The sequence below is a fragment of the Hemicordylus capensis genome, chromosome 4 (assembly GCF_027244095.1).
Source record: "Hemicordylus capensis ecotype Gifberg chromosome 4, rHemCap1.1.pri, whole genome shotgun sequence".
NCBI classification, from domain to species: Eukaryota; Metazoa; Chordata; class Lepidosauria; order Squamata; family Cordylidae; genus Hemicordylus; species Hemicordylus capensis.
This window is the reverse complement of record NC_069660.1, coordinates 74,108,538-74,124,252: the sequence shown is the minus strand read 5'-3', so window position 1 is coordinate 74,124,252 and position 15,715 is coordinate 74,108,538. Positions and strand designations below refer to the sequence as shown.

Below are 15,715 nucleotides of genomic sequence, written 5' to 3'. Positions count from 1 at the left end.
ATATTGATTGGGGCTCCTTAACTAACTCGTAACGTCAGCTAGAAATGCTTGCAATGTCATACTCTTTTAGCTGGTCCCTTTAAGAGGATGACAGGCTACTTTTCTTGCTAATAGCACAGATAGGGGCTCGCTCACTGCACAGTGTTCCGTGCATGTTGAAACATGCGTGCAGTTGTGCAAGAGCACTGTAGCGCATACTCACTTGCACAACAATGAGGCCATTAATCTCCAACTTGTTGTTGTTCTAGGTGATGAATTAACCAAATTAGGGGAAGAGGATGAACAAGGGTGGTGCAAAGGGCGCCTGGACAACGGGCAACTCGGTCTTTATCCAGCTAACTATGTGGAGTCTATCTAGTTTTGTCGTGTTCGCCTCACTGCTGTCAGAAAAACGAACCAACCTTCTGTCATCTCCCATCTCTCTATGCCAGCCAAGTAGCCATCTTGCCGTCCAGTCACTCACTCAGCACAGTTAGAGATCCAAACATATTTTCCAATCAATCTTTTATTTTTTTAATAGCCATCTCTGAAGAGTATTTTGCAGTCGCTTTAATCTTTTTGTTGTTGTTGTTGTTGTTGAGATAATGTGATAAGAAAGGTCGACACTGTCTGTGGAAGGGTTCTTTTGTAAATGAAAGCCAATACCTCAAGCCCTTAAAGCCTAACCAACAAGGCTCTTGATTGGTTGGTTTTTAAGGATAATATTTTAAGGATAATATATTGATGAGCCGCCTTCTTGAACTGGCTTGAACTGTTCTCAGACATTTAGCACTTAAGCTACTGGGGCCAATCCAATTCACTCTCACTGAATAGGTTAAAGCAAGCAAAAAGGAGGAGGAAATGCAATGTGCTGCCTTTGATTTATTGTTCCTCTCCACAAAAAGCAAAAGACAGATTTTTTTTTGCCTTCTTCAACAGGCCCCAGTCAATATTCTTGTGCTGTACTATTCTGCTCTCCAGCTGATTCCCCAAAGCCATGTCATTAACTAAAGTATTGTATGTGCAGGTTATGAATCAGAGAATTCATTCCACACTGTCCTGAGATCTGTTGTCCCCTCCAATGAAACTGGAGCATGGTATGGCTTCAGCTGACTTGAGACATATTGAGGCTCTGAGTTCAACATAGAAACCCTATGCAACTCATCAAAGTGTACTCATTGGCTTCTTTCTCCCAGCTTCCCTTGAGAAATTGGGCTGCATCTTTGGGGACTTGATCAGATGGTGGAGTAGATGCACCACTTTAATACCCAAACACAACACAGATCTCTCTGCCATTTTCAGACCGAGTGCTATTATACTCGGAGAGGAAAGAGAGAAGGTGTAGATCTGTGAAAGCTAATAGCAGTCTATAACAGATCTACAGGCTTTGAAAGAAAAATGCAACTGATATGTTGTGATATGTAATGCATTATGATATGGTACCCCAAACTTCACTTGAAACTGTTTGATTTGTCAGTTTCCCATTTTTAAACCAGGTTGCCTGCTAAGTTGCTGATGATCAGAATTATTTATATTTTTGAATGGAAGCAAAGCCTTCAGCCAATAGAAGTATTATACTAACCAGTCAATGGTTGGCTAGTAATATCATACACTGAAGTGGAAGAGGAGGTCAGGGCTACATTCCTAAACTAGAGTGGGAGGCTGCATCTATACATCAACTTGTACAGGAGGCAGTCTACACCAAAAAAAAATTATGACAAAGGAGGTACACAGTTGTCAGTAATGTGGCCTGTGATGTGAAAAGTGTTCATTAGATGGCATGAGCTATTAATAGATGCCAGTACTAGTGCCATTCAAAGGTGATCCCAGACGCAGTGGAAAAACAGCTAATTCAATTTCTTTGCACATATACAGTGGGCAGAAATTTACAATTGAATTTATGCACACATTCTGAACAACATTCCAGAGCCAGAGATGGATCCAGGTGGGTGAAGAATTGTAGAAATGTACTGAGACCACTCTGAAAAGTTGGTTATAAAGCTGGATGCTATGTCTTTTTCTGGGTGCAATGAGTAGACTTGTAAGATTTTTTTGTAATGAGATCATGAATAAAGTACTATGTAATCCATTTGAAACTTATTCCCACTTCAGAAGGCATTCTAGCAGCTATATAGAAATGCAAGAAAGGAGCTTGAGGGTCAGTATACATCTGCTGAAATCCCCTTGTTCCTGGGTCTGGACTTGGCACTTAAACTCTTTGAACTGAACTCAGTACCTATGGATGCCTGCATTTGTGCAATTAGAGCTATGTCACACCCAGCCTTGAGGTTAGATGGTTAAATGCAAACATTCAAAGATCTGTGTTAATGGAGGAAATGTGGTGGGCTTACTCCAATTATTATTATTAAACATAACTGTATACCGCTTTTCAACAAAAGAAATGGCAAAAATGATCAGAAAATTGTCCCCTGCCCCCCAAAGGCTCATAATCTAAGAAATCATTTGCGCGCGCGTGCACACACACACACACACACACACACAAACAAACACAAAACCAACACTTGAACAGCCATAGGAGAAATACTATGATGGGTTGAATTGGAGCAGTTGCTCTTTTCTAATTTTCAAAGAAAGCCATCATTTTGAAAAGATGCTTTTTGCCAGTTACTCTGTGTTTATCATACTAGATATCAGAAATGGATTCTTTAGAATTTCTTGGATCTTATTGATTCAGTGAACTGGTAAGAGGTTAGCATGTTCTTATTTGCAAACTTCTATTTGCAGTGGAAGAAGCAATCACAGGGACATTAACAAGTATGGGATGACAGTTCATCTCAGTCATCACCATGCTTTGCCAAAGATAGAGTTTAACTTTAGAACATGGAACCAAACCTCTTTATACTTCAGGAACCTTTTCGGTTAGTAAATGAGAACCTCCAGCTATCTGAAGTGAACCAGTATGCTTGATAAGTCAGATCTTCCAGAAAGTCCCTGCAGGGCTGATATTGTTAGGCACCTGCCGAGGCCCATCCTTCACCAGGAGCCCAATGGCTCTACTGCTTCTCCTTGCTATTCATGCCTGTTCATTTGCTCACTGCTCTGTCTCAGAACAGGACATGAATTGCAGCCCTACAGGTGAACAAAGAAACAAGTGAATCAATTTTACCACCTAGATATTAGCAAAGAGCATAATTACTGGGAAGTCCTGCTACATAGCCCCACTGAGCACAGCTTCCATTAATTCCAATGGGGTTTGTGCCAGAAAGCTTCCCAATGGATTGGGCCTTAAGAGATTCAACAGTTTCACATCGCTGCTTAGCATCATGTATGGAAGTTAGCAGTTGTTAAATATTTAGGTAGGAAGCAGGGGTGTAACTATAATAAGGCAAGGGGAGACAGATGTCTGGGGGCCCACTGCCTTGGGGGGGCCCCAGAGGCAAGTCACATGACTGACTGCCCCAGCCATGTACCCGCCCGTGCTTCCTTCAGTTGTATTCATCCTCTGAAACTGATGTGAGTGTTAAGACCTGGAGCTACAAGAACAGCATGTCTTTCTCTAGTACCATTAAATGACTTGCATCATCCACAATTTACAAAACCTTTAAAAACATAATTTAGGATGATGTTCTATTGTGGCACATAGGTTTATATATATATAATATATATATTATATATATAAAAAGCATTTCACTATGCTTTTTGTTAGCAGTGTTCAGCCTCATTTAAGATTTCTTTACTTCATGAGCTGAGCTTCAGTAAGGGGAAGGGGGCCCATTTTAAAATCTTGTCTCTGGGCCCACTCCAACCTTGCTACGCCCCTGGTAGGAAGTTCTAGCACTGGACTTTGAGAAGTAGCTTGGAAGAGACCTTGCTCCTGGAGAAGGACCAACACCTCTCTAAAGGTTATTGGGTGTAAGCCCATCAGTTATGACTGGAAAGTAACGCAATAGATCCAAACATATCAGGGCAATGTAAATATCACCAATCACAGTAACTGCTCCTGTTCCATGCAGAAATTAGACAGATTCTTCTTGATCATTACAACATTATAGTTCTTTACTCACTGACTGCTGATCTGAGTTAACCATCGTAACACTAAAGATGGAGAAGGAAAAAACAATATAAAAGGGGTGATATTAAAAATAATTCCAGCATATAATCAAAACAGAAGCAAAGTAGTTGTGGGTGACATTACTTGCAAAGTAGAACAAGATGTAATTATTGTAAGGGAAGAGGCAATTTAAGTACCTTTGAGAATCTCATCTCCCCATAATCTCAAAAATAAAAGACATTCCTTCCTTCAAATCTGTTCATTTGGGAGTTAACAGCTTCAGTCACACAGGCCTTTAAGAACTTGCCCTTCCTCATCCAAGAGAAAGGGAGCTGAAATAACAATTTATTCTTTCCTGTATTGTTATCCTCAGTCTCGCTTACCATAAGAAATATTATTTCCTTTTATTCAAAGTCAGTCCCCCTGCAGTCTTCCCTTATCTGAGAAACTAGAAAAGATAATGGTGAAATCATTTTAGGGTGAAGTGCAGGCAGCCGTTTTCTCAGTCTTTGTCCCCTGTGGTAGCACAGTGTCCCTTGTCTACAGAGTACATATCATCAATGCTGTACATCAGCAGCCGAAATTACCCATTTTAGGATGAAATACTTTGGACCAATGGAATCAGGCGATACTATCATCCAGCTACCTCCCATTAATTAATGTGTTGCTTTTCTGTGTCTGGTTACAGCTCACCTTTATTAACATTCCTTTTGTGCCCTTTTATCTCTGATTCATCCTGGTGACTCACAGGAACTTAAGGCTAGTGTAGTTTATATAGATTATTTCCCCCTTTTCATGCTATGGGAGTCCCTTAATCTTTTTGTGGATGCCACCAGTCATCACCTTCTACAACAGTCTTTCCACTTCTTTATAAACATCCACCCTCTCTAATCCTCCACTTCAATCTGTTTATCATTCAAAGTATTGGACCCAGTGACCATGTGTTGCTCCTGGATGAATAAAACATGCTGCATACTGGATAAAGTAGACAAGATATTTCCGACCTTTTCTCTTTTCTTTTGGTTAGGTTAAGAAAAACTTTAAGGAATGCTGTTGTCTCAGCAATGCACCTGTTTTTGTACATTGATTGTGTAATTTAAAACTAAAAGGTATATATATATAAATATATATTGTGACTGTATTACTGTGTATACAAAAAAGATGACTGATCTATGTAAATGTTATATGGATTTTAATTCTTGTTTGACTCTCGTATTCTTAACATCTCCTGATGTAGATGTAGCTGCCATGTTTACAAGATGAGTTTTATGCAGGGCTTGATCAGGTCACTGGAGTGGAAGGCAGATTGTGCTGGTGACTGGAATGAAGATGATCTGATGTTGAGCTTTTATACCTAAAATTCACTTTCAGAGTTTCAAGTCAAGGTTCACATTTGACCTCCAGCCCAAGCCTGATCGTAAGAACCAATCTCTAGCTTGACAGTTTGATTATACGGCTCAAGGTGTGACAAAGTTCTGTTTTCTTTTTATTACACTTGGACTGTTTTGCATTGACCTCAGTTTGGTTCTAACACAGAGGGTAGATCTTTGGGTGATATGGCAACAGCTTTTCACACTAGGCACCTTCTCCCAAATTGTCTTGTTCTGCAGCGAGAGCGCTGGCTTTGGGCTTTACTAAAAGCTTTCATTTTAGCAGAAAGCGTTTCCAGTTGAAACAAGCCTCCACCCCCAACAAGATGTTAAAGATGCAAGCATGGCCCAGGCTCCTCAGCCTAGTCCTTGGGCAGAAGGAGTTTCACTTGTTGAGAGAGAGAGAGAGAGAGAGAGAGAGAGAGAGAGAGAGAGAGAGAGAGAGAGAGAGAGATGTTCACTGACATTATAAAGGGCTGGTTCTCATGCCCATCTCTGGGACTGTAGTCACTGCATGTACTGATTTCCAGGCTGTCAAAGGCACACATGGAGGCAGATGTGTGGGCATTGGCTTCTAGCTTACTACTCTCCAAGTGACTTTTTGAGCACTTGCAGCAGGTTGGGAAAAGTTAATGCAAAAGCATTCTGGGTAAATCTTCAGCCTTCACTTGACTGCCTACATGGAATGATGCTAGTGGCAAGAGACTATCTTGGTGTGCTCAAGTGACTATCATACTGGTGGTGAGAATCAGCCCTAAAGCTGCTGTATGTTGCATTATGTAGCCCATGGCCGACATAGTGAGTGCCAGGATCTTAAGAAAAGAGGAATAAAAGCTGTGGTCCCTTTGTTTGCTCCTTTTGATTAAAGCCTCATGGGGCTAGGGGCAGGGAATGGGTTAAACAATAGACTGTTGTTATTGTCAGCAAAGCTACATACTAGCAGATGGAGAATAATGTATCTGTGTCATGCCAGTCTGCCTCTTCTTCCATAAAGAGCAAAAACTAAAGAAATACAATAATAAAATGATTATTTTATTCATGCACAGTGTGTTTAGCCTTGTTATTGATTATATATGATAAGAAGGGGGCAATTCTTGTTAAAACACAGGAAATGCAAACTCAGTTTGGGATGGCAAAATTCACCCCACTCAGCTTAAGGTGTCAAGAGAATTATGCCCCTATACGTGTGCAGAAGAGGATATATCAGCAAGGCAGTTTGATATGGCAAGTGCTACAGAGGGTCTCCTCAGCAGCATCTGATCATACAGCTCCAAGAGAGCAGACACACCATAAAATCACTGTGAAGGAGGAGGGCTGTTTGTACTACAGAGGATAGCTCACAAACTGACACCAAGGTTTCTCTTTTAGAAAATGAAACAAATTGCAGTGGGAGTGGTCCCCCTAAGGCAGAACATCTGAGAACTTCAAAGGAATCCAATGGAGATATGATAAATTCTCAAGAGCGCAATTCTGCATATGCCTGTGTTGACACTGATTTTCAGCTGTGAGGAAATCTGAAGCAAATCAGAGAGTTTCTTCAAAAAATCTGAGAATTTTTGAGGGAAGTCAAAACAATTTCTACAAGACTAATGTAATTAGTTGAGTGAGGTTTTGCACATCTCATTTCTACTTATAAATGCTTTACATGTATTCACACACTCATGCATCCATCCGTCCATGTGATGTGAGTCTTCTAATCAGCAAGAGACAAGGAGGCGAGTCTCACAATCAGTGAGACTCGCCGAAATGAGGTCTGCAGGGAGAGCGGGCTTAGCCAACAATATCCAACAATGATTGGCAGCCCATACAACTGCTGGCTCCGTCATGGAGCCGGTGGGGGCTGCGGGGATCGGGGGCCGCATGGCCCCCGGAAGGTCCAGGATGCCCCGCGCAAGTGCACAGGGCATCCTGGAGAGACTCCCAGGGCCAGGAGGCTTGTTTCAGTGTCCCAGCAGGAGTCTCCTCATTTTTTATCTCTCCCGATTAAAAAAAAATGGGGTTAGCATAGCGCTCAGTCTGCTAACCCCATTTAAGGGGAGGGGTATTTCTGTGGGTCACCTGCTTTAGAGAAACCAGGCTCACCTACAAGCCTGGTGGTTCTCACGCTCGGCTGAAATAGAGCTAGGCTCCCTTAGCCTGATTTTGGCCAATCGTGAGAATCGCCTCACTAATAGATATACAATGCATTAAGAACAGTGGAGGACCAGAATCTTCCAGTAGTGGCATAATGTGGGTTTCAGCTGAGGATTCCTCAAAATTGAAGTCCTTTTATTTATTATTTTATTTATTTACTTATTTAGTCATTTTATATACCACCCTTCCTATTAAAATAGCATAAAACCAATTAACAGTTAAAACATTTAAACAGTTAAAAACCCTGGAGTATCAGGCCTAACATTTACAGCAGTTTAAAAACCCTGGAAGCTCAGACCAAACAGATAGGTTTTAAGGGCTCTCCTGATATCCAACAATGAACTCAAACTACGGATTTCTGCCGGGAGTGCATTCCACAGCCCAGGAGCAGCTACAGAAAAGGTCCACCTTTGACTCACCACCAGACGAACCAGTGATGACTGGAGACGGACCTCCACTGATGACCTTAATGTGCTGTGGGGATCATATAGAAAAAGGCACTCCCTAAGATACCAGAAGAAGTCCTCACACAGGATTTATGCACCCCATCTTGCTTCAGCAAGATGAAAACATGCTCTAGAAATTTCACTCTCTCCCACCGCCCTCCATTTGAAGAGCTAGCTAACTGGGAAGAACAAAGTTTCAAAGATGTTTTGATGATATTCCAAGTGGTTCACAGATGCATGAACTGAAGCAGAGACATGAAACTGAGTTTTCTTTGCCATTTTATTTTTGGAGCAAGAGTTAGGAGAGCAGTCATTCCCTAACATTTCTCAGTATTGTACTACAGTTAGGTACTTACACTCCCAACTTGTACTGGTCATCTATAATGTGTGCATATATCAACAGGGACTCATCCACAAGATGCTCCTATCCCACCAATACAGATCTTTCACCATCACCAGATGCAGCTCTTTTGCTGCAAGCTTTTGATATTTTCTGCATTAATTAATATGCATAAAACATACCCCCTTTTGTATACAGGAAAAGGGAGGGGAAGCAGGTGCTTTTTGTTACAGCACACAATAGCTACAATGTTCAATTTTGTTTACGCATGTATTAATTATATTCACCAGCAGCTACATTGTTTGCCAGGTGCTTACTCACCTCCAATTACACACACTTCAGAGGCTTGATTGACCCTCCACTCTGTACATCTCTATTTTACAAAAAGGAGCATTATCCATTTTGTACACCACTTTGATGCAGAAATGAAATGATCCAAGGGGGATAAGTCTGTGATATTTTTCTTCCACAAAAAAAAGACCCTACCCACTCCTAAAATATATACATGTATTCATAAACAAAGGAAAAGGCAGTAAAAATAGGCAGCTATTGGAGTTTTAAGTATGTATTTTTCTTTCAATGAGGGCTAGTAAATTCATATGGATCCCGACTCTCGGAGTAACCCTTACACCACAGGGAGTTGAATTAACTTCACTTCAGATCTAAACACCAAAGCTTGACACTTTGGTGGGCTTTACCGCGAGTTTACTGCCAGGCTTTACTGCAAAAGCAAAGTTGTCCCCCAAAAAAACGACATAAAAATTTGATTTTTTTAAAAAACCCAGTTATAGACCAGGCTCTAACACAGTGAAAAATCCAAATTGTGTGTGAAGTGCTCCCCGATAGCTTGCAGGGACTTTGGGGGTAAATCTGCCCGATATGTGAATGCACACCCTCCATTCTGGAGGAGATGTGAGATAAAAGGCCCTGGTACACAACCCCTAGCTATTTACTTTCTGTTTCCCGTGTCTCTAAATATTTTGCTTGCTCAGTGCTAGTTAAAAGCAGCCCGAGTCTTTCTGCTGTCCTTTGGTAGCCTTTGACAGATTTTTCAATAACATCTGACCATTTTGCCAGGTGAAATGGAAAAGGTCTTGTCTTGGCCCAGAGAAGAAGAGCAACTGCATGCATTCAGCTTCTCTCCTCCTGATTGGCAGTGCATGGAACTATCATGTTTGGCTTCAAACACGGAGTCAGTCAGATTCACAGGCTTACAAAGAAGTGTACACAATTGGTTTGATTTGGCACAGACTGCTTTCAATTGGGGAGCTGCGAGCATCTGTGTGACAGAGGGTGATGCATGTAAAGCAACCCCCCGAGGCTGGGAGGTGATCTCCAATTCCCAACATTAGCTGGGCCACTGCATTTTTTCAGAAAATCAGTAGCAAAGGCCCTACTGCTTTGGCTGCTCTTGTGATTGTTGCCACCCCCCAGTGATCGGTACATCAGGCCAGGTAATGTGAGTGCATCACAACAACCTGTACAGTTGCCAGCACCATGTTCCATGCAGCCTAGTAGTGACTCTGCTGTTCTCAGCATTGTCCAGATGCTCAGCCAGTTGGCCTCCACAGGCATGCAGGTGCCACAGTGTTCTAGTCTTGGGTCAGAGTGAGCCCTGGCAAGAGGTTACTGTACATGGTCCTATTGTCTTTCATTTCATGCGATGCTCGTTCACACAGTGAGAATGGGTGACTCTGTCCTTCTGCTAACAATACCTGAAAACAGTAACTTCTCTCATTCATGCATATGAATGAGAAAGTGGACAGTTCACGAACAGCAAACATAGGTGGACATTCTGGCCTGATCTCTTGAGATCAGCTATCATCATGCTTTCCTGTAATCAACACACAGACCCAATATATTACTGTTACACCATTATACTGAAACCCAAAGAAATACTCCTGGTTTACAGAAACATGGTCAATACCAACCCCCAAAACCTGTGTTTTTAAAAACTATGCCCAAAGTAAAAAGGTAAATTGTGAGAATGAGCAAGACATTCAGGTGGCATGGCCCCCATGGCAAGTTCACCAGAGCCATTTTTAGAGTTATGCTGTGCTCTTGAGATGTCCTGTTTGGTAAGTGGTAAGCAAAGGACGCTTAGAGGTTCTGAGACATTCAGACCACTTAGAAAACTGTCATAGGACATTACAGGATATGGGACAATACATTACCAGAGATTTGGCCACCAAATCCATCCCAAACCAATTTATGATGAGCCTTGGCTCACATGTGAAATACTTTTCCTGGTGCCTTAAATGATTTGTCCTACAGCTTTTCAGTGAAGTTGCAAAAAGAAATCTACTCACTCCCATAAATCAGAATTTGTTTCCAATGTCTTTGTTGGGAAAGAAGCAACATCAGCTGGCTAAACTCAATATACCATCTCCATTCATTCTTCTCTTCCAGCAATTACCCACCTTCTCTTGGCTTCCCATTGTATGCAACTAGATATATATGGAAATGATAATTTCCTACACACAGAACCACATCCCACCAACCCCCCGCCCCACAAAAGTTGAAATATATGTATTTCGTTCTACAGCAGTTCCTTGCTATATGCCGTTTTACCTTGGCAATACAGGTTTGTGTCCCTGCTCTTCAAACACAGTCAGGGCACACAGGAATCTCTGAAGTTGAACAGGCAAATCCAGTGAGTTCCTAGCCTCTTGTCCTCTGTATACAAAATAATCCAGGAGTCCTTGATTTCATCTTTGTTAGTTATCATATTGCAGAGGGTAAGGAGTGCTACACTTCCAGAAAGTCCCCCAGCCCCCATAGTAGTCAGTGTTTCTGAATTTGTTCCATCTACCATTCAGACAGGGTGCACAAACTGGTAGACCAGCCGCTGGGAAATGTCTGGTTTTCTGATGATCCCTTTCTTATAATATTGCCGTATGGAGCGACTCAGCTTGTCATAGTTCATGGCAGGCCGGTTCTTCCGGATTCCCCACAGACGAGCCACCTGGGCAGAATCTTCAATCTTGAATATACCTAGGAGATGAACATGAGAAACAAATTATATCTGTTTTAATCTAAAATCTACACTCTGAACAGCATTTGCTTACAGGCACTATTCCAGTGCTTTGGATCAGAAAGGTTATTAGTCAAAAAGCTTGTACAATAAAACACAGGAGAGGATTTACAAAGAACCAATTGCAGCGGGTTAGAAATGATAGAGGTCTATGCAATTATGCATGATGTAGAAAGAGTGGATAGAGAGATTTTTCTCCCTTTCTCATAGCACTAGAACCAGGGGTCATCCCATGAAATTGATGGCCAGAAAATTTAGAACCAAAGTACTTTTTCATACTGTGCATAATTAATCTATGGATTTCTCTGCCACAGGATATGGTGATTGCCACTAGCTTGGATGATTTTAAGCAGGGCTTAGACAAAATCATGGAGGACAGGTCTATCTGTGGCTACTAGTCTTGATGGGTATAGGCCAGGGATTCTCAGTGTTGAGTCCCCAGATGTTCTTGGACTTCAACTCCCATAATTCCCAGCCACAGTGGCCTCTGGTTGGGGATTATGGGAGCTGAAGTCCAATAACATCTGGGGACCCAACACTGAGAATCCCTGGTCTAGGCAACCTCCAAGTTCAGAAGCAGGATGCCTTAGAATACCTGTTGCAGAGAAACAGCAGGTGAGGGGGCATGACCATCTCCTGTTTGTGTGGCTTCCCAAGGCATCTAGTGGGCCACTGTGTGAAACAGGAGTGCTGGGCTAGATAAACCACAGGCCTGAGCCAGAAAGGCTGTTTTTATTTTCTTATGGAGTGCTTCAAGCAACATGCTGCTTAGTACAATGAGAGGTGCAGTGGTAGCAGCACACATGAATCATGAGCAACATCACTGAAGTCAATGAGACACAGAAGAAACACACGAGATCCCAGCCCACTTTTAAAATATGCTAAAGTGGTAGAACTATCACCCAATGAGGCTGGTCATATTAGCAGCCCTACCCAGTGAGGAGCACTGCGATCAGGTCTGATCCCAACGCTGCCCTGCCAGGGAGCCAGAGTTTCTTACTCAGGCTTTTAAGTGAGGTAGAAGGGTGTGAGCACGCCTTTCTACCTCAGATCCCAGATGTTAGACTGCTTAGGCTGCCTGCTGCACAAGCAACCACAGAGCCAGGCACCTAGAGTGCCCAGCAGCGAGGAAATCCCCCAACACACCGCGCTTCTTGCATGGTGCATTGTGGGATTTCTGTAGGCCAGGCTGCATTTCCCAAGCCTCCAGATGTCCACGCCAATCTCAGCAGTGCTGCTCGTGTGGGCGCACAAGCAGCATGGACACAAGGAAGAAGAGGATTATCAGGAGAGAAGGTGGCTGCTAACCTGCCTTCCCCCACCCACTACCCTTCCCAGCCCCACACCACTAGGTCGTGTGAAAGACCTTAATGAGTGTTTGAGCAATTCAGCCTCTTACTGCCTGTACAGAACCTGGAAATGAAGGGCTTGCTCCTCACACCAGAGGGCTGCTTTGAACTTCCCAGAAGGAATCAAGGATGCTTACCTTTCTCCTTATTGAGCCAACGAATGAAACGTCCATAGTTATGGGGCTTCAGCAGCAGCTCTTTCAGAAACTGCCATAGGTGAATGGGCTGGCCTGAGCAGGATGAGTCCACTTCACTGTCTGTCCAGTTCTCTTCACTCCCTAAAGCAAGACAGCAGCATACACAGTTAAGTGTCAGACAACCCAGTGAAGGACTAGATGTTCACATTTTATTGTTTTCGCCCAGCATTACCCAGGTAACATACAAGTAGAACTAAAAATGGTGGCTGCTATTACTACTACTACAGTACTACTATTAATATTGTTAGCCTACATCCAGCTGCACATGCACTGCTGGAAGAAGCACCCATACTGCTGAAGGCATCCCACCTACCACAGCATTGGTACTTGTGCAGGGCTGGGGAGGGCAAATTTCCCCTTCTGATGACGCTCAGAGACATGTTTTCACATGGCATAAGGTACTTCCAGTGGAAGGGGAGATCAGAGAAATGGTGTTCTAAACTGTCTTGAAAAATCAAAAATTAACAAATCGCCAGGGCCTGATGACACCCACCCAAGAGTTCTAAAATAACTCGAATGTTAAATTGCTGATCTCTTAACAAAAATATGTAACTTCTCCTTACAATTGCTCTCTGTACCAGAAGACTCAAAAGTAGCCAATGTAGCTTAATGATTTTCAAAAAGTGATTCAGTGGGGTTACAGAGAACTACAGGCTGATTATGTCCTGGGTATGTTGTCATCTGTTCTGCGTATGCTGATGGAAAGCGTAAGGATAAAATTGTTAAATACAGAGAAGAACAGGGCTCGCTAAAGTAGAACCAGCATGGCTTCTGCAACAGTAAAGTCTTGTCTCAATAACCTTTTGGAGTTCTTTGAGAGTACCAATAGGCATGTGGATAAAGGTGATCTAGTTGACATAGTATACTTGGATTTTCAAAATGTTTTTGATAAATTTCCTCATCAAAGGCTCTTGAGTAAATTAGTGGTCATGGGATAAGGGGACAGGTTCAGTTGTGACTGGTAAATGGTTAAAGGACAGGAAAGAGAGGGTAGGAATAAATGGACAGTTTTCACAATGGAAGAAATTAAGAAGTATGGTCCCCTGGGCATCTGTACTGGGACTTGTGCTTTTTAATTTATTAACAAATTATCTAGAAGTTGGGGTAAGCAGTGAGGTGGCCAGTTTTGCAGATGACACTAAAGTATTCAGGGTAGTGAAATCCAAAACAGATTGTTAGAGCTCCAAAAGGATCTCTCCAAACTGGGTGAGTGGGCAACAAAATGGCAAATGCAGTTCAATGTAAGTGAGTGTGGTGATGGCCACCAGCTTGGATGGTTTTAAAAGGGGCTTAGACAAATTCATGGAGGACAGGTCTATCAATGGCTACTAGTCTTGATGGCTATAGGCTACCTCTAGGCTCAGAGGCATGATGCCACTGAATATCAGTTGCAAGGCAGCAACAGCAGGAGAGAGGGCATGCCTTCACCTCTTGCCTGTGAGCTTCACAGAGGCATCTGGTGGGCCAATGTGGGAAACAGAATGCTGGACTAGATGAGCCTTGGGCCTCATCCAGCAGAGCTGTTCTTATGTTCTTATCCCACCCCTGGTTATCATAGCTGAGTTAGTTGCATGGGAACATCTTACATAGTACACAAGCAGCCTTAGTCAGGATGCCCACCACATTAATAGTAATGAATGTCAGATTTAATGAACTAAATAAATAAATAAATAAATAAATAAATAAATAAATAAATAAATAAATATGGTTAAAATGATCATCTTATTATTTGCACTCCTGATAGCTTCCCTGCTGCTTCCACTCTCCCCTTCTTTTGTGTTGGTTAATAGCAAGAGGAAGCTTACCACAGTAATGCATCTCTCCAGGGGCAGTTTTCTCTTTCATCCAGGCAGCTGGAAGTGGGGGAAAGGGTCAAAGGATAGTCCAGTGATCAGACATTACTCAGGCCCACTTTTCCCTCTTTGCCACATACATTCTATAGGATCTCACTTGCAGAACAGGAAGGAAGCAAAAGGCCATTTGGCCAGACTCCCTGCTGCGAGACAGGATCATCTATCCACCCACCCTTCCACTGCAGATTGACCCAACCCAAAGTCCAGCTGTGCCAGCAAGTTCAATGCCAACACAATGTCACCAAACATGGCAGTAAGACAATGGTGAAAGCAAGTCCATCAGTTTGAATTATTTTCATTTCTCTGCAATAGGACAGCCTTGGTTCCCAGGGATATTTTGGGAAGTGCCCAGGTTGTTTTCAAAAATGACATCAGGAACAAGGCTACTTCTGTCCAGCGTACAAGCAGAGTCAAGCATTTTGGCTACACCTGTCTCTTTCCCAGTTCTATCATAAGTACCTGATTTCCAAATGTCCAGATGAGCATGCAAGACATCACCACATGCTGGGGAACGTTGACGGAACTGATCCTCAGACATGGCACACAGGTCCTTCCCCGACAGATCCTGGAATGACTTTCCAATTTGTGGCAATCGGTACTGGTGTTCGGTCCATAAGATCCACTTCTGGACATTTCCTGGACTCCAGTCTGCTGGGTCTACACAGAGACACATAGATACATTCCACATAAGGTGTGCATTGCCTCAAGCACCATTGGTCTTCAAAACAAATGCTGTTAAGGAAGAATTCTGGCTGAGGATAACGTCTTCTGCTTTAGCTAACAGCAAAATAGAGCTTCCTTGTTTCTGCACAGCTGTGCCTCATTAGTCAATTCATAGCCAGTGCATTGATTCTTCTTCCAACTCCCTCTGCGATAGCTTTTGATGTGTGACTGGTTATTGCTCCAAGCATTAACTTTGATGCCAGTGTGTGATCTGAGCAGCCACCTTCCTTGATGTTGCACTTACATCAGATGGGGACACAGAACTACTTGAAAAGCAGT

General features: G+C 42.7%; 2 protein-coding genes across 6 annotated transcripts in view; one reads left to right on the top strand and one right to left on the bottom strand.

Moving 5' to 3' along the window:
• PACSIN1 (protein kinase C and casein kinase substrate in neurons 1) overlaps positions 1–6,402 on the top strand; it is a 72,808-nt gene extending 66,406 nt beyond the window's left edge. The window contains exons 10-11 of one of the 2 annotated variants that reach the window (XR_008306098.1): positions 249–5,752; positions 5,787–6,402. Coding sequence is in view for 1 of the 2 variants with exons in the window: in XM_053245262.1 (XP_053101237.1) it covers positions 249–358 (110 nt within the window). In the remaining variant the exon portion in view is untranslated. Of the gene's footprint in view, positions 1–248 lie in introns of both variants that reach the window. The other variant, XM_053245262.1, reaches the window with a different exon arrangement.
• Positions 6,403–8,202: 1,800 nt separating this feature from the next.
• Positions 8,203–15,715, bottom strand: part of SPDEF (SAM pointed domain containing ETS transcription factor) — a 45,299-nt gene continuing 37,786 nt past the window's right edge. For all 4 annotated transcript variants that reach the window (XM_053244016.1, XM_053244017.1, XM_053244014.1 and 1 more), the window contains exons 3-6: positions 15,173–15,370; positions 14,666–14,713; positions 12,801–12,941; positions 8,203–11,274 (exon numbers count right to left, since the gene is read on the bottom strand). In XM_053244016.1, the coding sequence (XP_053099991.1) occupies positions 11,096–11,274; positions 12,801–12,941; positions 14,666–14,713; positions 15,173–15,370 (566 nt within the window). In that variant the 3' untranslated portion in view covers positions 8,203–11,095. The remainder of the gene's footprint in view (positions 11,275–12,800; positions 12,942–14,665; positions 14,714–15,172; positions 15,371–15,715) is intronic.